General features: G+C 42.3%; 1 protein-coding gene across 1 annotated transcript in view; it reads right to left on the bottom strand.

Moving 5' to 3' along the window:
* Positions 1-24,134, bottom strand: part of LOC113663729 (gamma-aminobutyric acid receptor subunit gamma-3) — a 134,262-nt gene that overhangs the window by 37,610 nt on the left and 72,518 nt on the right. Inside the window, exon 4 of the mRNA XM_047814416.1 lies at positions 6,493-6,713. Coding sequence (XP_047670372.1) covers positions 6,493-6,713 — 221 coding nt within the window. The remainder of the gene's footprint in view (positions 1-6,492; positions 6,714-24,134) is intronic.

Genomic DNA, 24,134 nt, shown 5'->3' with positions numbered 1-24,134 from the left:
TGTAGGTGAGGGTGTATGACACAAAGAGGTGTTAGGTGTGTTTGGGTGTAGGTGAGTGTGTATGACACAGTAGGTGTGTTTGGGTGTAGGTGAGTGTGTATGACACAGTAGGTGTGTTTGGGTGTAGGTGAGTGTGTATGACACAGTAGGTGTGTTTGGGTGTAGGTGAGTGTGTATGACACAGTAGGTGTGTTTGGGTGTAGGTGAGTGTGTATGACACAGTAGGTGTGTTTGGGTGTAGGTGAGTGTGTATGACACAGTAGGTGTGTTTGGGTGTAGGTGAGTGTGTATGACACAGTAGGTGTGTTTGGGTGTAGGTGAGTGTGTATGACACAGTAGGTGTGTTTGGGTGTAGGTGAGTGTGTATGACACAGTAGGTGTGTTTGGGTGTAGGTGAGTGTTTATGACACAGTAGGTGTGTTTGGGTGTAGGTGAGTGTGTATGACACAGTAGGTGTGTTTGGGTGTAGGTCAGTGTGTATGACACAGTAGGCGTGTTTGGGTGTAGGTGAGTGTGTATGACACAGTAGGTGTGTTTGGGTGTAGGTGAGTGTGTATGACACAGTAGGTGTGTTTGGGTGTAGGTGAGTGTTTATGACACAGTAGGTGTGTTTGGGTGTAAGTGAGTGTGTATGACACAGTAGGCGTGTTTGGGTGTAGGTGAGTGTGTATGACACAGTAGGTGTGTTTGGGTGTAGGTGAGTGTGTATGACACAGTAGGTGTGTTTGGGTGTAGGTGAGGGTGTATGACACAAAGAGGTGTTAGGTGTGTTTGGGTGTAGGTGAGTGTGTATGACACAGTAGGTGTGTTTGGGTGTAGGTGAGTGTGTATGACACAGTAGGTGTGTTTGGGTGTAGGTGAGTGTGTATGACACAGTAGGTGTGTTTGGGTGTAGGTGAGTGTGTATGACACAGTAGGTGTGTTTGGGTGTAAGTGAGTGTGTATGACACAGTAGGTGTGTTTGGGAGCTCAGGATGAATCACATCAGGTTCCTCTGCTCTCAGATCCGAGGCTGCTTCGAGACGTTTCTTAGTTCCCTCGAGGTTCAGACGCAGAAATTAAAGCAGAATCGAACAAACTCCGGAATATTCTTTTGGACCTTGTGACTCTGTCCCAGGAAGTGTCCTGTGATGTCATCGGCATGCGTCCGGCCGGATCGCTCACGTGTGTGATCGTGCATACGGCTCTCAAACAGCTGAATCCGGTGATTATGCGATTATCGTAGTTTATGTCCGTGACGATAAAAAAAAAAAAAACAGAGCGATGATCTGAAGCGTGGCTTTTCCTAATGAGGACAGATGTGATGAATAAATATATAAATAAATAAAGGTGAATAAAATCAGACGTGAGTTCATTCTGAGTTCTTTAACACGGCTCCGTCGGCACGCGGACCCCTCGGCTCTGGATACACGCCGCGGTGTCTAATCTGCACCGGGATGCGATCGTCGATCAGACAGGAAGTCATCCAGCATCTCCGTCTTGTGTCTCGGGGTTATACGGGAGACTGGACGCGCTTCCACAAAGACACACCGATCTGTGGACGAGGAGACGTTCGGGGTCACCGAACTCGGATCTGTCCTAATTATGAGAATCGGGACGCCGAGACGTTCGGGGTTCCTCGTCCTCGTTCCTGTCTCTGCGGATCACAAACCCACGTCAGCTTGTGATGTTCAAGATTTTCTCTAAAAATCACAGAGGTTAAAAACGTCATTCTGTCAATGCTCAGAGTCACCAGACTGTCTCAAAGGGGAGGAATCGAGATCGGACAAAAAAAAAAAAAAAACTCTTGGACGAGACCCGGACGATACTTCATGAAACCTGTCGAGCTCAAACAGTCGCCTATGGACTTTACAGATGTTTGCAGATGTTTGAGAAACATTTAGAGATACAGAAACGTGTCACATCGAACACGAATGAAGCCGATCGGTCCGTCGTCTGAACTTTAACTGTGAGTCAATGCGAGAAAAACAAACGCTGAGATTCAATGCTCAGAGTCATTAAAGCTTGTAGGAGAACGTCTGAGGAACCTTGTGGTGCTGCTTTTGTCTGCTATTCTGCGGGATGTTGTTCGGTCTCCTTTTTTTTTTGGGCTCAAGCTGAGCTAAATTCCTTATTTTGATGCTTTTTGGATGCTTCGGGAGGAACCGGGACGTAATATTGTTTAACAAACGCATAAATATCTCGGAAACCTCCCAGCAGACCCACACAAACATCGGCGCACCCGCGACACGCCAGACAGCGTTAGAGATTTTTGTTAATACGTGGCGTCAGAGCCTTATGTAAACACAGACAATCACAGTTCAAGCGGCGCTCTGCAGGTGCAGGATGTATTTTGGGAAGATTGCAGCCTGGTTAATTCGTCTCAGGCGGAGTCGGGCTCGCTGTGCCGCGGTCTGTTCGGCGCAGGAGGTGGAGACACTCTGTTTGGAGCAGGCAGAGATTTCTCCTGCTCCACATGAAGAATTTGTTTGGTGGGAAGATGAGCAGATACAGTACGTGGTTTCCAGGCGAACGCCGTGGGCGAGTCTGATCCAGGACAGAGGATAGCTCCAGGCTTCAATATGCAGCTCTGTGGAATATCAGTATTCAGATTTGTTCCTGATATTTGGTCTGGTATGAAAGAGCACGGCGGGGGGAAGAGGCCATAAAACGCCACTCTCCATATTAATTGCAGTCATTTGTGAAACTGGAGTAAACTCTGGTGGCATTTCACAGGCTCGGGTCTGAGCTACCAGACAGGCGAGTGTCCGGGTCCGAGCTCAGGAACGTGCATCAGCTACGGTTCTTACGGCCGCTTCTTCTTCTTCCTTTGGGAAAAGTAAAGCGGACGTTCCAGTGTAACGTCAGACATACAGCCGAGATGCAGCCGAAACACCCAACGCACAGGAACGTAAAGCTGATGAGTCCGTCGTGCTGAAGAGTTCTGGCTCCTCATTAGTCAAACCTGTCCCACAGGGCCGGTCCAGGCTGACGCTATCCTGCTGGGGCATTAAAGGGTGGAATCTTTCTGTCAGCGATGGACAGACCCAACAGACCCAAATGCAGGAGAGGTAAAATTTATTAACTTAAAAAACACAAAACAGGGACAAGGACTCGACAAATCACATGACAAAGACGAAGACAAAGATTCACGGCTAAATAGACGAGACATAAGGAACAGATGTGTAGAGGCGAGGAGGAATAAACGAGGGTGGGACAGACACGTGAACACAGACACATGAACAAACGCACATGGCCAAAGTCTGGGCTGGATCCTAACAACATATGGGTGGCTTCATCGGGCCACTTTGCATTTGTGTATCTATTTGTTTATTGTATTTTTATTGATTTAGCTCATTAACCATTAGTGATATTTTGTGTTTCTTTGTGATATTTCTCGTCTTTTCCCCCTTTTCTCGGCCGTAACGTCTCTCGATCCTGTCTTCAGATCTTCGGACAATCTCCTTCATGTTTAGAATTTATTATGATTATTTTTTGGTCCCAGTCCAAAGAGAGAATTTGTACTGGTGGTCTGTGACTAAACACAATTTAATCATTTGCTCCGCCTTCGTCTCGTCTGTACGTAACTCTCTAAAAACTTGGGGGGAAAAATTAAAAAAAAGCTTTGGACTCGTGGTATCTTAAGAATGTAACCTAGTGAACAGACTTAATGTATCCAACGATAGAGACTTAGGCACTTCTGTATGTCGCTCTGGATAAGAGAGTGTCACATGCTGTAAATTCATTCATTCATTCATTCATTCATTCATTCATCTTCTACCGCTTATCCGAACTACTCGGGTCACGGGGAGCCTGTGCCTATCTCAGGCGTCATCGGGCATCGAGGCAGGATACACCCTGGACGGAGTGCCAACCCATCACAGGTCACACACACACTCTCATTCACTCACACACACACTCTCATTCACTCACACACACACACACACACTCTCATTCACTCACACACTACGGACAATTTTCCAGAGATGCCAATCAACCTACCATGCATGTCTTTGGACCGGGGGAGGAAACCGGAGTACCCGGAGGAAACCCCCGAGGCACGGGGAGAACATGCAAACTCCACACACACACAAGGTGGAGGTGGGAATCGAACCCCCGACCCTGGAGGTGTGAGGCGAACGTGCTAACTGCTAAGCCACTGTGCCCCCCCCCCCCCCCCCATGCTGTAAATGTAAATGTAAATCACACACATTTAGGGCATTGACACTGAACCCAATTCCAGCTGTTTTATATTTTCCATTGTTCTAAGCATCTTGAAGTAAAGAGGAAGATTCACTGCCTTCACCCTCAAACACACACCCCGAGGTTCAGACTGACCCCAAGCTCCAGTGTCTGAATAAAAAGTAACAACAGAAATGTTCCTTCTGTCATGATGGAGAGCTCTAGGAATCTTTCCTCACAAATCGCAACACAACACTGACAACACACAAAACTAATAATGTGTGTGTGTGTGTGTGTGTGTGCGTGTGCGTGTGTGTGTGTGTGTGTGTGTGTGCGTGTGCGTGTGTGTGTGTGTGTGTGTGTGTGTGTGTGTGTTGTGCTCAATACAGTACAGTTCAGTTATTAAGGAATCTGATGGCTTGTGGGAATAAACTGTTACAAAGTCTGGTCGTGAGGCGTGTGTGAGGGGTGTGTGGGGTGAAGAGTGTGTGTGTGAGGGGTGTGTGGGGGTAGAGTGTGTGTGAGGGGTGTGTGGGGTGAAGCGTGCGTGTGAGGGGTATGTGGGGGTAGAGTGTGTGTGAGGGGTGTGTGGGGTGAAGCGCGCGTGTGAGGGGTGTGTGGGGGTAGAGTGTGTGAGGGGTGTGTGGGGTGAAGAGTGTGTGTGGGTGTGTGTGGGGTCAACCACAATGCTGTTGGCAGATGCAGTGTCTGTTGTAAATGTCCATGATAGAAGGACGGGAGACTTTCTAACTCTTCAATCTTCTCAGCTGTCCTCACCGTCCACTGCAGGGTCTTGAGATCCGAGATGGTGCACTTCCCAAACCAGACTGGTATTCTTGGTGATGGAGCTGGTGTTGAGTGACCAGATGAAGTTCTCAGCTACTGTAGATGAACACCAAGAAATTTGGTACTCCTGATGATCTCTACAGATGATCCATGGATGTTCACTAGAGAGTGTTCGCTCTGTGTCTCCTGAAGTCAACAAACATCTCTTTAGTTTTATCACCATTCAGAGACAGGTTGTTGGCTCTACACCAGGTAGTTAGCTGCCGCACCTCCTCCCTGTACGCTCGTGTCATCGGCGAACTTGATGATATGGTTTGATCTGTGCATTGCAGCACAGTCGTGAGTCAGCAAGGTCATCAGCAGTGGACTGAGCACACAGCCCTGAGGGGCTCCAGTACTCAGTGTGGAGTGTGGAGGCTCAGTGTGCTGGAGACGCTGTTCCCCATCCGGACTGACTGAGGTCTCCCTGTCAGGAAGTCCAGGATCCAGGTGCAGAGGGAGGTGTTCAGTCCCAGCAGGCTCAGCTTCTCAATCAGGTGCTGAGGGATGATTGTGTTGAACGCTGAACTATAGTCTATGAACAGCGACATCATCTGTGGAGCGGTTTGGATGATATGGATAGAGTACCTGATCAGGGAGGAACGGTCTTCTTTGGCGCTACATTGTTTTGCACCTCAAACTGAGTGTAGACACTTTAGCTGATGGTCTTGGAGACGTTCGCGTCACCGATGCCGTGTACTCCTCGAAGTTGACGGAGTTGCCGTTGGTTGCAGCCTCCTTGAAGATGTTCCAGTCAGTGCACTTAAAGCAGTCCTGAAGAGCAGAGGTGGCTCCTGCTGGCCAGGTTTACACCTGCTTCAGGACCGGTTTAGAGTCTGATGATCGGTCTGTATGCTGGAATTAGCATAACAGAGATGTAATCAGAGTCGCCGAGGTGGGGGCGAGGCGCCGCATGACAGGGGGCGGGGCTCTGCACGATACACGCCGGGAATGTTTGTGCAAACAAGATCCAGGATGTTTTCCTCTCTCGTTTCCAGAGTCCACATGCTGACGGAAATTACGGAGCACCATTCTGAGATTTGAAAGTCCGTCGGGGTGAACATTCGCTAATTAATAGCCCCATAGAGTTTACATAGAGCCTCTTTAGCATTAGTGCTGGGGGGGGGGGGGGGGGGTGTGTGTTAAACTCTGACAATAAAAACCGCGGTGAATTCCTGCGGTGAATAAAACTCCACTAGCGATGAAGGTTAACTAGCATTAACACACACACACACACACACACACACACACACACACACACCACCACCGCTAGCCTTACTGCACAGAGCTGCATCACTGTCGGTAACAGTAACTCTGGCTAGGTTTAAATAATTTAAAGAATTACAATTTTATTATCAGTAGTAGTTTAGAATGTCATTACACTTTAAATGAACAAAAAGCATTTTGAAATAAATAACATTCCTAATACATTTTTCATTTTTAATCATCTGCATCTGATCTTTTCGCTAAGCTCTAACCAGTGACGCAGGATAAAGACTCACATACCTGAGAGTATAAAGTATTTTCCCATCATTCCATATCCTGAGTAGCTGATTGGGTGTCGTGATCCAATGCGAGTCTGCGTTCTTGGAGTTTCTGAAGATTGTGTCCGGAAGCCAGATCAGTCCCACCATATTACTGTTCAGAGTTAATATCTTCATGGTGCTGTTGTATCTGAGCCGACTGTCTGTCCACGTCTGAGCAAAGATGATGTCGATCTGATACTCCTGTAGAACACACACAGACTTACGGTCAGAGTCCGTCAGGAAAGAGGAACGTTTATTTGTATACTGTAGCACACTTTATACCGCAGCACTGCTGAGTTCATTTTCTAGAACAGCAGCTCTGATGGTGGTGCAGGTCAAATCTTCAGAGCGTCAGAGAGTGAATCGTGAATAAACCCTGAATGAATCCTTAACGAATCCTTAATTCATCTCGAATGAACCCTTAATAAACCCTTAATGAATGAAGAACAAAGCCTGATTAACAGATAAATAAATCCTAAACGAACCCTCGATAAATCATGGATGAATCAAGAACGAATCCTGAATGAATCATGACAGAATCCTAAATGAATCCCGAATGAACTCTAAAAGCCCGAAATGACTCCTTAATGAATCCTGGATGAATCAGTAATAAAGCCTGAATAAAGCCTGACTCAGTCCTGAATCAATACCGAACGTATTGTTAAAAGAGTCATAGGTGAGTCCTGAATGAACCGTGTATTATGACCCTTGAATAAACCAAGAACGAATCCTCACTAAATCCTGACTGAGGCTTAAATGAATCCTTAGTGAATCCTGATCATATAAACAGTCAGCTTTCACTCTGATGCTTATTGCACAGCGCTTGCAGCAGCTCTGTTGATGCACTTATAAAATGTGACGTTAGGAAGAAACAGGCCTTAGGCTTTTCATGCCATGTCTCTGAGGACTGCTGACTCTAAATAATGCATGTAGCTCGAGAGCTGGCCTTCGACGTTACGGCTGACCCGCAGGCCACGGAGGCTCGCTCGCTCTCCAGGCAGCGAGAGGTTCTATTCATTTTACTCCAAAGACTGATAAGTTTAATCAGAAAGGAGAAGAAAACAAACTGAAAACAAGGTTTACTGGAAGCTCGGCGACTGGTTAATAAATGTACAGCACTTAAAAATGTGCCTGAAGCTTTCAAGTCTCGGGCTTCAGCATCACTCTAAAGCTCGGGGGAAAAAACGAAACAATACGATTGAAAGAAACAACGAAAACTGACGAAATGAATAAACACAGAATTTAACGTTAGAATTGTGATAAGAAATTAATTAGTTAGATACACAATAGTTCCCTTCTACTGAGAGTTTTAAATAATGTTAATAAATCGATCCGACAAATCTATTTATGTCATTAATGCGATGTTGTGACAGTTTTGTTCAGTCAAATGTATTAATGTATTTAAAAGGTTTATTACTGCAGCAATGAGGCTCTATAAAGACTCACAGACACATTCATTAAATATAGAAAGTAAGATATCAGCTGGCCTTAAGTGGATTTGACTCAATAATAATAATAATAATAATAATAATAATAATAATAATAATAATAATAATAAAAATAATAACAATAACAAAAAATAATACTAATACTAATAATAAAATAAGAATATTAATAATAATAATTAAATAAAAATAAAATACTAATAATACTAATACTAATACTAATAAAATAATAATAATAAAATAAGAATATTAATAATAATTAAATAAAAATAAAATACTACTAATACTAATACTAATAAAATATAATAATAATAATAATAATAATAATAATAATAATAATAATAATAATAATAATAATAATTCATTCATTCATTCATTCATTTTCTACCGCTTTATCCGAACTTCTCGGGTCACGGGGAGCCTGTGTCTATCTCAGGCGTCATCGGGCATCGAGGCAGAATACACCCTGGACGGAGTGCCAACCCATCACAGGGCACACACACACACTCTCATTCACTCACGCATTCACACACTACGGACAATTTTCCAGAGATGCCAATCAACCTACCATGCATGTCTTTGGACTGGGGGAGGAAACCGGAGTACCCGGAGGAAACCCCCGAGGCACGGGGAGAACATGCAAACTCCACACACACAAGGCGGAGGCGGGAATCGAACCCCGACCCTGGAGGTGTGAGGCGAACGTGCTACCCACTAAGCCACCGTGCCCACTAATAATAATAATAATAATAATAATAATAATAATAATAATAATAATAATAATAATAATAATAATAATAATAATGACATATTCTAGAATAACAAAACGATTAATAAAACTTTCATTAGAATAGATATATTAAAAAGAGAAGTTTATGAAAATGGACAGGAAGATTCCTGCTGAACAAATTCACTGAAAACATTGTAGTATAGGAATCGCAGCTGAAGGTACGAGAAAGTGACTGTTATGATTGTGATCATACTGATACTGATGTTTCTGCTAAAGTAATCTGTAATGAAGAAATGACTCTGACCTGTTGGTTCCTCAGGAGCTTTTGGTTACACAATTCTACTGGACTACAAACTGTTATAGAAAGGACATTATTTACATTAACATTATTTATATTAACATTATTTACATTAACATTATTTACACTGACATTATTTACACTGACATTGTTTACATTAACATTATTTACATTAACATTATTTACACTGACATTGTTTACATTAACATTATTTACATTAACATTATTTACATTATTTACATTAACATTATTTACATTAACATTATTTACATTAACATTATTTACATTATTTACATTAACATTATTTACAGTAACATTATTTACAGTAACATTATTTCCTGTCCAGTGTCACTAAATGAGGATGAGGTTCACTTCTGACTCTGGTTCCTCTCAAGGTTCCTTCCTCGTCTCATCTCAGGGAGTTTTTCCTCATCACCGTCACCTCAGACTCGATCATTAGGGATTAATGTTAGAGATAAATCATAACTTAATTTTAATTTCAACTTTTTTTTCCTGTTTCTATATTTCTGTAAAGATTCTTTAAAACAATGTTAATTGTTAAAAGCTCGATACAAATAAATTGAATGGAATTGAATTAAAGAGAAACCCTGCGGAGGTGAAGAAACGTTTTGTGCACGTGGTGTTTTGATTCGTTTGTAATTTTGCGTTTTTATGTCGATTAAATCAGTCTGGATTTTTTATGGTGAAGAAAGTTGGAGGTGTCTGTCACACTGTCACACTGTCACACTGTCACATAAACATTCACCTGTTAAACATCTGATTATTATTAGCAGCTAACGAGGAATCTCCACTTGCTGTAGCTGTGACCTGAAGTCCTGAGACCGAGATGCCAAAGTTTATTTACTGTGTGCAAACGGAGGTGCAAAAAAACACATAAACTGATCAGAGGAGACTAAGCAGGTCGATCAAAATGTGTGTGTGTGTGTGTGTGTGTGTGTGTGTGTGTGTGTGTGTGTGTGTGTGTGTGTGTGTGTGTGTGTGTGTGTGTGTGTGTGTGTGTGTGTGTGAAGGGATAAAAACAGCTTCTTTAGACGCATGTGAGGTGTAAGTACTAATGGCCTCATTATTCTTCCCTTTCTTTGAAATACGCCTAATTCTCTCCATCCATTTCATCCCATTTCACTAAAACCTCCCGTGAGCCTTCACAAAGATGTGACATAAGACTTCTTAAGACTCCTTTTAACTCACCGAACATGATCTGGATTAACAGAACAGAAGCATCTATACTGTACAGTAGCATCAGTATTTCCTAATAACAGGACAAACGTAAAGTCCGACTTGCTCGGAGAGACGAGAAGAAAAATAAAGAGTGCTAAAGTGTCTTTAACGCTAACAGGTATAAGTCTTATCTCTCAGTGCTGATTAACGGTGAGTGTCACACCTCCACCCTGCGCTCCAGCACCTCTGACAGTCGTTTGACCTTTCCGGATCGTTCCACCTCATTTCGATAGCGCTCTCATTTAGCAGCACTAGCGTCAGGCCATAGCTGTGACCTTTTGTGCTAAAATCTAAAGAGAGACCATGAAAAACAGAACATCACCTGAGGCCCAGCCGGAACGCCGGAGAGGAAAACATGTGCAGTGACATCATTATCATTAGCCAGACTATGACATCTGGGGGAAAAAAAACCATAATAAAGGCCAGATGGTGATGATATGTGGTTAAAGGGGAAACTATAGTGTGTGTAATGAAAGGAAAGGTCAATGCACGCTACTGCGTCTCATGGTGTTAGCACTGTAAATGAGAATAAAGCTCTGTTCATAATAATGAGTCAATACTGAAATTACACACATCTGTATCCAGAGCAGTGGGAAAATAAAGGAACAAATAAACACTGATACTCCGGGTGTTGTTTGTTCTTGTTTTTCTTTTAGGTTCAGAACTCTGTAGACTTCAGTACTCTGTACAATTCAGTACTCTGTAGACTTCAGTACTCTGTAAAATTCAGTACTCTGTACAATTCAGTACTCTGTACAATTCAGTACTCTGTAGACTTCAGTACTCTGTACAATTCAGTACTCTGTAGACTTCAGTACTCTGTAAAATTCAGCACTCTGTACAATTCAGTACTCTGTAGACTTCGGTACTCTGTACAATTCAGTACTCTGTAGACTTCAGTACTCTGTACAATTCAGTACTCTGTAAAATTCAGTACTCTGTACACTACAGTACTCTGTACACTACAGTACTCTGTACACTACAGTACTCTGTAAAATTCAGTACTCTGTACAATTCAGTACTCTGTAAAATTCAGTACTCTGTACACTACAGTACTCTGTAAAATTCAGTACTCTGTACACTACAGTACTCTGTAAAATTCAGTACTCTGTACACTACAGTACTCTGTAAAATTCAGTACTCTGTACACTACAGTACTCTGTAAAATTCAGTACTCTGTAAAATTCAGTACTCTGTACACTACAGTACTCTGTACACTACAGTACTCTGTACAATTCAGTACTCTGTAAAATTCAGTACTCTGTACACTACAGTACTCTGTACACTACAGTACTCTGTACACTACAGTACTCTGTAAAATTCAGTACTCTGTACAATTCAGTACTCTGTACAATTCAGTACTCTGTACACTACAGTACTCTGTAAAATTCAGTACTCTGTACACTACAGTACTCTGTAAAATTCAGTACTCTGTACACTACAGTACTCTGTAAAATTCAGTACTCTGTAAAATTCAGTACTCTGTACACTACAGTACTCTGTACACTACAGTACTCTGTAAAATTCAGTACTCTGTACAATTCAGTACTCTGTACACTTCAGTACTTTATACACTACAGTACTCTGTACACTTCAGTACTCTGTACACTACAGTACTCTGGTCATGTATTTTTGATGAGATTTTGTATAGAAGTGTCAACTCTAATTGCCTAACAGAGAGAACTGGTGCTGGAGACGGACGTCACCGAGCCGCTAACTTCCCGCTCTTACCACAAGCTTCTTTCAGATAAACCGCAGGATTCCACTTCATTCGGCCGCGTGCTGCTTTCTCCATAATGAAGGCCATTTTTTTCCCACGTAATTACATTGTGATTATGCCACCTGTCTCATATAGCCGTCTATATAATTGCCAGCATATCTGCGTTTCCACGCCGGCTCTGATTTAATCAAAACGCTTAACACGAGTCGTGAGAATCACAAGGCGTCGGGAGGCGTCGGTATTTCTTTATTTCGGTGACAGTTTAAACCCCTAAATGGTCTAAAATGGTCATGATGTGCTTATGAGAATCACTGGGCCAATTAGAGGAGATAAAGAAGGGAACAGACTTTGCATTTTCACATTGTGTTAAAGACAAATTGGAAAACATCCACTTCCTGTCTAATTCCTCTACAGATATTAAATAGTATTACAGTTCAGGAGATACGCTTTAAATCCCACAGCACCGGGAACACGATAAGCCACTACAGCGTTTCACAGTGTGCCGGACTGTTCGGCTCAAGCTCCCATCGCTCTACAAAATGACCTGCATACAGATGAGCAATTCCCCGAGCAGGGATCCGAGGAGTCTCCGTCTGACAGAGACATCACACCTCTCGGAATACAGAGACGGCCCCCTCCGTAACCGCCATGCTGAGCTGTGTCGCACCACTGATTTATATGGAGATAGAGATTCATCCGGCTCCTTCTTTTCCCTTAGCTCTAATTAAATTCCAGGTGCCATTTATCATTTAGCGGGAATACGGGACCAAAGCTCGGATGAATAGGGAATAGAGCAGGCTCTTATTTAAAGCGACGGGAACGTCGTGTCACATCTCGGTGGCTGATTTGCATACGTAAAAACAAACAGTGTCGTGCGAAACACTCAGCAGGAGAACCGTGAATCTGACCATCGGAGCCCAGTTTCCATCCACTTTATGAACATTAATGGGGCTTTTAACCCCTGGTCACTTCCTGTGTTTTCTGTGATCAGATATCTATCCGACGGTAAAAAGACCAGGTCTAAATGCCCTGAGACGTTTTGGAGACGGATATAAACCCGATGGTACAAACCCCTTCAGGAGGAGGTCTGGGACGCGTTACAGATGAAACTGGACAGGTGTAAATGAATGTGGTTGTTCGAGCCACATACGTCAGCGCTAAACTCCTCCCAAACGGAACTACGTCACTCGCAGGTGATCTTTCACCCAGGCGTCTCGTCGGGGCTTAAAACGCGCTGCTGCCGCCGGCGAAAACGCAGCAAACAGTAAACGCTGTTTTTTGTAGCATAAACGTCGTAACCGGTTTTTACGTCTTCTGTTTGATCGCGTTCTGAAAACCGCGTACACCAAAGTGTGTTCTGTTACAGTTACCCCAGAAATGAGGGCAAATATATTAGCGTTTTGGGCGGGAGTAGAAAGATCGGATCGATATCCGATTCGCCGAGACGCGTTTATGTGGTCTGATGTAAATGGGACAGTTTAACACATCAGATAGCTATGGGATCAGAGACGACACACAAAGTGACCAGGTGTAAAAAGGCACTTAGTAAGCGTTTAAAAAAAAAAAAAAGTTATGCAAGCTTTTCTTCCAGCAGCTCGTTTCTATTGTGTCAGAAATCGACAACTTTGTGATGTACTGTTTGTGACGACGTCTACACATTTACCGTGCTCGTGTTTACAGGTCGGGCTCCAAACAAAGTCAGCGTTTAAGGACAATGACGATAGCACATCCTGTTGTGTGATTTATCAGTAAATGACATAATGATCGTTATGATGCCTTTATTAAACTCTCCGTCCGTCTCCAGCCTGAAAAACCACAACGAAGCGTTCACTCCTCTGTAATCTTCGACACGGGAAACAAAATCCAGAACAGAAACAAAATCTGCTGCTGTGAAGCGTCTGCCGTACAAGTCCCTGTGAATGAGCCGTTACTATAGAAACAACAACGTGTCCTTTAAGATCGTCTTGTCCCAGAGAACAGCGACGGAGTTTGGTGAGTAAACTGATGTAATCAGTGTTCCAGCTCCAGGTGTGTGTGTGTGCAACTGCTCCCAGCTCTCAGGAGGGAAACCAGCCTTATTTATATCCCAACAAGCCAAGTGAGACCACTAAACCCACCCAAACAAAAAAAAAACAAACACACAAACATTGACTTTGCAAAAGATACAGCAAACTGCTCCCATGGCAACAAATACGGAGTTCCAGTGAAGGTGCTGAAAGTTAATCTGCTTCTTATGGCTTATATCCCTGCTCTGCTACACACACACACACACACACACACACACACACACACACACACACACACACACACACACACACACGGTTAATTCCCTTAGAAAACACTGAACTGAACAGCTTTATGGTAAGACTCGCTATGACTGCTTATGAATACAGTCATGAACAGGGAATAAAACACTGTGTGCTTCTGCTGTAGTGACTTAACTATTACTGTTCATACAGAAAGATCTGGAGTGTGATCAAGAACACCGGGTCTGAGGAGGGAACACACACACACACACACACACACACACACGCACACACACACTTAATGTAAGGAGATGTTTATGTAATATTTATGGAAGGAGTCTCCAGTGTCAGTGCTGTGTATCCGTCATTTGTGAAGCAGTAACTTTGTAACACACTGACATGTGGATGAAGCGAGTGTGTGAGACGCTGTAACTCCACACTGGGAATTCCCCAGAGAGAACTTTCTCATTCATACACTTTCCAATGACGGGAAAAAAGTGCTTACACCGCACTCCTCCATCCCATCATTTCCTCCCACTCTTCAGCATCTCTCGCTCTGTTATCTCTTCGTTTATCTCTCTCTGTCTCGCCCACACATCGCACGTCCTAGTTAGCTGCCTTCCTCATGTTTCCGTGGCGATGCCACACTTCATCCTCATCTTTCTCAGAAATGCATCTTCCACAAAAAAATAAATAAATAAACGCCTCTCACGCCGTCGTCTGCCGGATCCCGTTAAAGGACGAGTGTCGGCGGTTCTTCAGCAGAACGCTTCACCAAGTGGGTCAGTAAATGCTGCCAGTTTGTGCTCACACTTTCATCCTGCCTCCTGCCTCCTGCCTCAAGGTATTTGACTGGTGACTCATCCTGAAGTGAACCCTAGGCTTTGTCTTTATTACAAGCTCTCACTCAAATTCCACACCAGATTGTGTGACAGCTTCAGTTCGGACCTCTGATTAAACAACATTATGTTCATTCAGTGTGAACATACAGAACTCACATGGACACATGGACACATGGACACATGGACACATGGACACTCGGAGCATCTCAGAGGGTTTGATATCAACATTTACTCTAAAGACACAAACATCTCACACTTTTCTTTGAATCCATCACCTCTAGTGTTGTAGAGAAAAACAGAAATAGTGATGAAACTCTATAAATTCTTAAAGTCCTGAGTGTCGACTTTCACACGAGCTCCATATTAACACCACAGTGGAGTGAGACACGAGGAAGACGTCTGGTCGTCGACACGGACACGAGACAAACAGGAGCAATCCATTTTTTGGCTTCTGGGAAAAAGAGTTTAATTCAGAACAGATCAAAAAATCCTGTAGGGACTAAAACTGAGCCCTTGAGTCACCCGGTCTTCTGGATGAAGATGATGAAGGTGATAAATTGTGCTGTTTGTGCTTGTGAGTCGTTTTCAAAAACACATTAGAGGCTAAAACGTTATTGAGGTTTTTTGTGTTATCTGTTTTTTTTTTTTCTCAACAGAAACGTTAATGAACCTTTTGAAAAGCTACGCGATACGTGAACGGCTGTTGCTATGGTAACAATAACGTATCAGAGCGAGTGCTTTAAGGTATATAACCCTGTGCTGCAGTCAGAGCTGCTGTTCAGGAGACCAATCAGAATGCAGCGCTCAGCAGCAGCTACAGGACACAATGCAACACAAACAGGAGCTTACTGACTTTTAATCAGATGACCTGAGACCTGTAGTTATATCTCTATACATGTGTGGTGTATATCTACACTACACAATCATGCTACACAATCACTACACAATCATGCTACACAATCAGACCTGTAGTTATATCTCTATACATGTGTGGTGTATATCTACACTACACAATCATGCTACACAATCACTACACAATCATGCTACACAATCAGACCTGTAGTTATATCTCTATACATGTGTGGTGTATATCTACACTACACAATCATGCTACACAATCATACTACACAATCAGACCTGTAGTTATATCTCTATACATGTGTGGTGTATATCTACACTACACAATCATGCTACACAATCACTACACAATCATACTACACAATCAGACCTGTAGTTATATCTCTATACATGTGTGGTGTATATCTACACTACACAATCATGCTACACAATCATACTACACAATCAGACCTGTAGTTATATCTCTATACATGTGTGGTGTATATCTACACTACACAATCATGCTACACAATCACTACACAATCATGCTACACAATCAGACCTGTAGTTATATCTCTATACATGTGTGGTGTATATCTACACTACACAATCATGCTACACAATCACTACACAATCATACTACACAATCAGACCTGTAGTTATATCTCTATACATGTGTGGTGTATATCTACACTACACAATCATGCTACACAATCACTACACAATCATGCTACACAATCAGACCTGTAGTTATATCTCTATACATGTGTGGTGTTAAAGAGCCCTCAGGGGAAAACCCCGCTGTGCTTATCTACACTACACAATCATGCTACACAATCGCTACACAATCACTACACAATCACTACACATTCACTACACAGTCATGCTACACAGTCACTCCACAGTCATGCTACACAATCACTACACAATCACTACACAATCACTACACAGTCACTACACAGTCACTACACAGTCACTACACAGTCATGCTACACAATCACTACACAATCACTACACATTCACGCTACACAGTCATGCTACACAGTCACTACACAGTCATGCTACACAGTCACTACACAGTCATGCTACACAGTCACTACACAGTCACTACACAGTCACGCTACACAATCACTACACAGTCACTACACAGTCACTACACAATCACTACACAATCACTACACAGTCACTACACAGTCATGCTACACAGTCACTACACAGTCATGCTACACAGTCACTACACAATCACTACACAATCACTACACAGTCATGCTACACAATCACTACACAGTCACTACACAGTCACTACACAGTCACTACACAGTCATGCTACACAATCACTACACAATCACTACACAGTCACACTACACAGCAGAACTACACAATCAGTACACAATCACTACACAATCACACTACACAATCACTACACCACAGTGCATCCCCACAGCGAGCGAGTGTGTGTGAGGGAATCAGAGCAGGAAGCAGGAGAACACAGAGAATCTCCACACGCTTCATTAGCAGTGAATCAGGAGCATGTGACATTAAAGTGAGGAATAAAAAAGAGCAGAAATAAAACACAGGGCTTCTCTAATGGGAGAATATTTACAACACAGAGCTTTACTTCAGCTGATGGGGAAAATAAACAAACTAAAGGAATAAATAAAAGGAAAGAAAGCAAATGTAAGAAAGAGAGAAAATGAAAGAAAGAAAAACAAGAAAGATTTTTAATAATCTGAAACAACAAATGGCTTTTGTTTGTGTTGTTTATTTCTGTATTTATGTTTGTTTGTGTTGTTTATTTCTGTATTTATGTTTGTTTGTGTTGTTTATTTCTGTATTTACGTTTGTGTTGTTTATTTCTGTATTTATGTTTGTTTGTGTTGCTTATTTCTGTATTTATGTTTGTTTGTGTTGTTTATTTCTGTATTTATGTTTGTTTGTGTTGCTTATTTCTGTATTTACGTTTGTGTTGTTTATTTCTGTATTTATGTTTGTTTGTTTGTTTGTTTGTTTGTTTGTTTGTTTGTTTGTTTGTTTGTTTGTCCAGAAGCAGACCGTTGTGTTATTTTGTCAGTGTCTCAGGCATGGAGTCACTCAGCTATATTCGGCTCTTGTTGTGTTAACTTTTCCACACGTCTGTATAACTGCTGCCTCGTGTCCTGTCCTGCCTGAGACGCTCCTGTCTTCCTCTCCTTCCTCTCTCAGGTGTGAGAGCCCCAGCAGTGAGGAATAAAGAACCCGGTTCTGTAGGCGAGACACAGCAGCTTCCCTCCACACCTTCGGCTCTGACCTACATTCTGATTTTAGTCTGATTACAACTAATGACTTCCCCGAACTCAGAGCACCGAGGATCCGACAGCAGGCCACGCCCACATTCAGCCTCCAACACCACCACCACCAGCAACACCAACCCTCACATACACACTAAACTCCTTCACATCCAACCGCACAAAGCCGAACATACACGCAAACGGTAACAAAGACATTAACATCGTGAACCTCAATAACGACTGAAAGCATCATATTTATAAACAACATGTCAATCAGCTCTAAATGGGTGGAGCTTCATTTACTCAAACAGTTAAATTCACATAAAACGTGAAATACAAATAAATAAATAAATTCACAAATGAAAATCTTTGAAGAAAAAAAATAAGGAAAAGAAAAAAGTACACAATTCTTATGTCACAAAGAAAATGGGCGGAGCCTAATTATATTAGATTACTGTATCTTAGGAACTGTAAATCTGATGGAGCGGAAATTTGGTGTCTCTGCGTTGATCTGTGTAGATTTTTATTGATAACCTAATTAATTAAAAAAAAGGTCAACGTCAGCCAATCAGCTTTCAGCAGGTGTTTCACAGGGTTAATACTGAGAAAGCAAATAATTAAGAAAGAAAGAAAGAAAGAAAGAAAGAAAGAAAGAAAGAAAGAAAGAAAGAAAGAAAGAAAGAAAAGAAAAGACGAGAGAATATAGGAAATAAAGAAACATTTTAAGCATTTATCATTCTGAATAATATTAAGCTAAATTAAATTAAATTATATTTAATGCAAGAAGAAACAAAAATGTTGAGAAAATGATACAGCAGGTTTTATATCCAACACTTATTTGTTACATTTACATTAATGACGTAATGTTCAGTTTAACTCCAATTAAGAATAAATGACTCTTAAAGGTGGGGAGTACGTCGTTTGAGTCGGGCCACCAAACAAAACTAACGCTTAGCCAATGAGCAGAAAGGGGCGGGGCTTGTCAATATGGGCGGAGAGAGTGTTCGGTGCGCGTGTGTGACATTAGCAGAAAGCGGTTTTAACATTGACATGGAGGATAAAAACAAAGAAAGAAAGAGAAGAAAGACTTACGATAAGGACAAGAAGTAGGACGTGTTAATATAGGATCAGCTTTCCAGCGCTGGAGAGAACTGAAGGAGCAGGAAGTCGGCCACATATTCACAGGTTGGAGTTTCCCGAGTCAATAACTCCTGAGCTAAACGCTGTTACTACACAAATAACACCTCTTTTCTATCGTAGTAATGTAGAGAGGCAGCTACAACCGCGTTTTGTGTAGTAACAGCGTTTAGCTCAGGAGTTATCGACTCGGGAAACTCCGACCTGTGAATATGTGGCCGACTTTACTTAAGACGCCGAGGCGCTTTTTTCCTTCTCGATAGGTGAGTAACGTTGGTTTTGCTTTGTTACACAGAACTAATATATGCCTTTGTCCTTTACATCATTATGCTTGTGTGGCATTTTTGCTTGTTTGTTTATCTACAATCGTATTGTTCTTCCCTTCAGCTATGATAAAGACACGTTTCTTTCTGTTAGTCGCCTGGGTTACGTATGTACGTGTGGGCGGAGCTATCGATACAGGGGTGGGACCCGTTTGGGTTAGGGGCGTGTTTGTTTTGCTTTGCTTTACATTGGCTTTCAAACATCGGAGACCGCACCTTTAATGAAGCATTACAATGAAGCTGCACATACAAAAGCGCCAACATTTTGACTCCACCCACTTTTCTACAACATGCTCGTCTGAACGTCGTAAATCTTTAGCAGAACCTGTAACACATTTCTGCAAGTGTTTGTGTTTTTATCTTTAATTAATCTGCACCGTGATGTGAAGCTCGTCTCGTTTCCTGCCTAAAAGTTTTTAGCGCCGGTTCTGAAGCAGCGCATATTAATCACGTTAAAGGATCTGATAGGGTTTGTTTGGACTGTACAGCTGCTGTGTGGTTAATATGTGTATAATGATCACTTTGCTGCTGGTAATGTGAATATAATAAGTACTTAATTTAGTGTATCATGTACTAAATCCTCAGAATTAGCCTCAGGAGCGTTTCGAGTCGAGATAAAGTCCGTGTCCAGACTCAGACTAAAGGAAAAATAAATTGCTTCTGCACCTGTAGTTATGATGGTTCTGCAACAGGTCCAACATACGGTAATATCTACAGAAGGTTTGGCTCTGATCCAGCACGAAAACCAAAGAAACACACACACACACACACACACACACACACACACACACACACACACACACACACACACACACACACACGTTTGCTCCCTGGACAATAAACTTGACTACATCTGACTCAAATGCACTACACGGAGAGTTTAGAAACTGCCGCGTCTTCGTTTTCACAGAGACGTGGCTCAGCGACAAAGCCCCGCCCCCACCTCAGCTACTCAGGTCACATCTCTGTTATGCTAATTTTGGCATACAGACCACTCTCTAGTGAGCATCCACGGGCCAACCCCACACACCCCTCACACACACACTACCCCCACACACCCCTCACACACCCTCTTCACCCCACACACCCCTCACACACACTCTACCCACACACCCCTCACACACCCTCTTCACCCCACACACCCCTCACACACCCTCTTCACCCCACACACCCCTCACACACCCCTCACACACACTCTACCCACACACCCTCTTCACCTCACACACCCCTCACCCGCCATCTGGAAAAAGGTACCGAAACATTCAGGCCTCACGACCAGACTGTGTAACAATTTCTTTCCACAAGCCATCAGACTCTTTAATAACTGAACTGAACTGAACACAACCCAAACACACAAAAACACACTCACACACATGCACAATCAACTGTATGGACTGCACTGACCTACACCAAATACACACTCTTCCAATTTACATCCATCAAACTGAATATAGAACATACAGCATTTACACTGTTCAGTGCTGCTTCTGTATATTGTCTTTTGTGTTATTGTCTTTTGTGTAATGTCTTGTGTTGTTTGTTTGCATGTCCTTTGTCTTGTACTGTGTACACACCAGGTTTATGTATCTAGGACTGCTTACAAAGCCCTTAGCTCTGTCTGTTTTATGAAGCACCATGAACCTGGAGAAACGTTATATATGGTTGAAATGACAATACAAGCTTCTTGACTTTTGACACACACACACACACACACACACACACACACACACACACACACACACACACACACACACACACATATGTCGGGCATGTGGTATAGCCTAGTGTTTAAGGTTTCTTGATTACCAATCGGAAAGGTTGTGAGTTCAATCCCACATCCACCAAGGACCACTGTTGGGCCCTTGAGCAAGGCCCTTAACACTTACTGTAGTTGCTCAGTTGTATAAAAAAAGAGAAAATGTAAGTTGCTCTGGACAAGAGTGTCTGCCAAATGCTGTTAATGTAACACACATATGTGCACGCACACACACACACACACACACACACACACACACACACACACACACACACACACACACACACACACACACACACACACACACACACAGAGTTCTGAGTGTCCTGAGCATTCATGCTGGATTAAACAATCTACATCTGAATAAAGGGTAAAGTCAAAAGGATTGCAAGGGTTGCCAGGTTTCATTAAATTAAACCCTGAACAAGACCCAGGCCTGCTGGAGCTACAGCTATATAATTAAAGATTTCATTACTTAACAAACTTTAAATTAAGTTTCAAACTTAAACTTAACTTAAAATGAAACGTTTTTTTACAGCATCCTAAACTCGGAGCTTCAATCAAATCAATTTAACAAATTTCTCCACAAAAAAAGTGAATCTCTTTCATTTACTCATTTAATAGATTCCAATATGTTTATAACATGGACGTTCACTGCACTCGTTTGTCATCGCTTTTGTTCTCAGAAAACGCATCTTCTTTTTCTTCTTATCGAGTTTTTGTGCATAATTACACATTTATTTAATCCATACTGACAACAAATAACGTTACTTTCAATGTTTAATTTTTTATATCCTATTTAACACGCACACACACACACACACACACACACACACACACACACACACACACACACACACACACACACACACACACACACACACACAGATTAAATGGTTAATGATGCGTCCATCATAAGAAATTATGGGTATATGGACGTCTGAGGATAGGTGTTCTGGTTGATATTTAGGATGTTCAGCTATCTGTGCTAAGCTCTCAAGGTGAATTATCCTTAAACTCAGATTTGTGTGTGTGTGTGTGTGTGTGTGTGTGTGTGTGTGTGTGTGTGTGTGTGTGTGTGTGTGTGTGTGAGAATGTGTGTGGAGAGAGAGAGAGTCAGCAGATGAGAGATGATTACAGCACACAGTGTGAGTCATACAGCTTTTTACCTCTGTTTGTGTGTGTGTGTGTGTGTGTGTGTGTGTGTGTGTGTGTGTGTGTGTGTGTGTGTGTGTGTGTGTGTGTGTGTGTGTGTGTGTGTGTGTGTGTGTGTGTGTGTGTGTGCGTGTGTGAGTGTGTGTGTGCGTGTGTGTGTGTGTGTGTGTGCGTGTGTGAGTGTGTGTGTGCGTGTGTGTGTGTGTGTGTGTGTGCGTGTGTGAGTGTGTGTGTGCGTGTGTGTGTGTGATAGAGGCAGACAGAAAAAAAGACAAAACTTTCACAATGTGAAAAAAGGCAGATGTTTTTTATACTGTCTAAATATTAGAAATATTTTAAATATTTATACTTTTCTCACACACACACACAGACACACACACACACACACACACACACACACACACACACACACACACAGACACACACACACACACACACACAGACACACACACACACACACACACACACACACACACAGTAAGATGTGAGAGCTGAATGAATAAGCAATGTTCTCGTTCATCATCAGTGTTCCCTCGAGTCGCCGCTAATTTTGGTGGGACTTGAAGGATTATTTGTTGTGTGCACTTTTCATTAAACACTCCTTTGTTGAGTGGAGAATGTGTGTGTGTGTGTGTGTGTGTGTGTGTGTGTGTGTGTGTGTGTGTGTGTGTGTGTGTGTGTGTGTGTGTGTGTGTGTGTGTGTGTGTGTGTGTATGTGTGTGTGTGTGTGTGTGTGTGTGTCTGTGTGTGTGTGTGTGCTTGTATGTTTGAACCATTCTGCTGATAATACCCTCAGATCCTTGTTTATTAGCCTGAGCTGCAATCATCTACACCAGAACTACTGAGCACTAAACTACTGAGCACTAAACTACTGAGCACTAAACTACTGAGCAATAAACTACTGAACACTAAACTACTGAACACTAAACTACTGAGCACTAAACTACTGAGCAATAAACTACTGAGCACTAAACTACTGAACACTAAACTACTGAACACTAAATTACTGAGCACTAAACTACTGAACACTAAACTACTGAGCACTAAACTACTGAACACTAAACTACTGAACACTTACCTACTGAACACTAAACTACTGCACACTAAACTACTGCACACTAAACTACTGAGCACTAAACTACTGAGCACTAAACTACTGAACACTAAACTACTGAACACTAAACTACTGAGCACTAAACTATCGAACACCAAACTACTGCACACTAAACTATTGAGCACTAAATTACTGAGCACTAAATTACTGAGCACTAAACTACTGAGCACTAAACTACTGAGCACTAAACTACTGCACACTAAACTATTGAGCACTAAACTACTGAGCACTAAATTACTGAGCACTAAACTACTGAGCACTAAACTACTGAGCACTAAACTACTGCACACTAAACTATTGAGCACTAAACTACTGAACACTAAACTACTGAGCACTAAACTACTGAACACTAAACTACTGAGAACTAAATTACTGAGAACTAAATTACAGAGCACTAAACTACTGAGCACCAAACTACTGAACACTAAACTACTGAGCACCAAACTACTGAGCACTAAATTACTGAGCACTAAACTACTGAGAACTAAATTACTGAGCACTAAAATACTGAAC

Source organism: Tachysurus fulvidraco, chromosome 5, assembly GCF_022655615.1.
Source record: "Tachysurus fulvidraco isolate hzauxx_2018 chromosome 5, HZAU_PFXX_2.0, whole genome shotgun sequence".
Classification (NCBI taxonomy): domain Eukaryota; kingdom Metazoa; phylum Chordata; class Actinopteri; order Siluriformes; family Bagridae; genus Tachysurus; species Tachysurus fulvidraco.
Note: the sequence above shows the minus strand (reverse complement) of the source record. Positions and strands in the feature narration are given on the sequence as shown.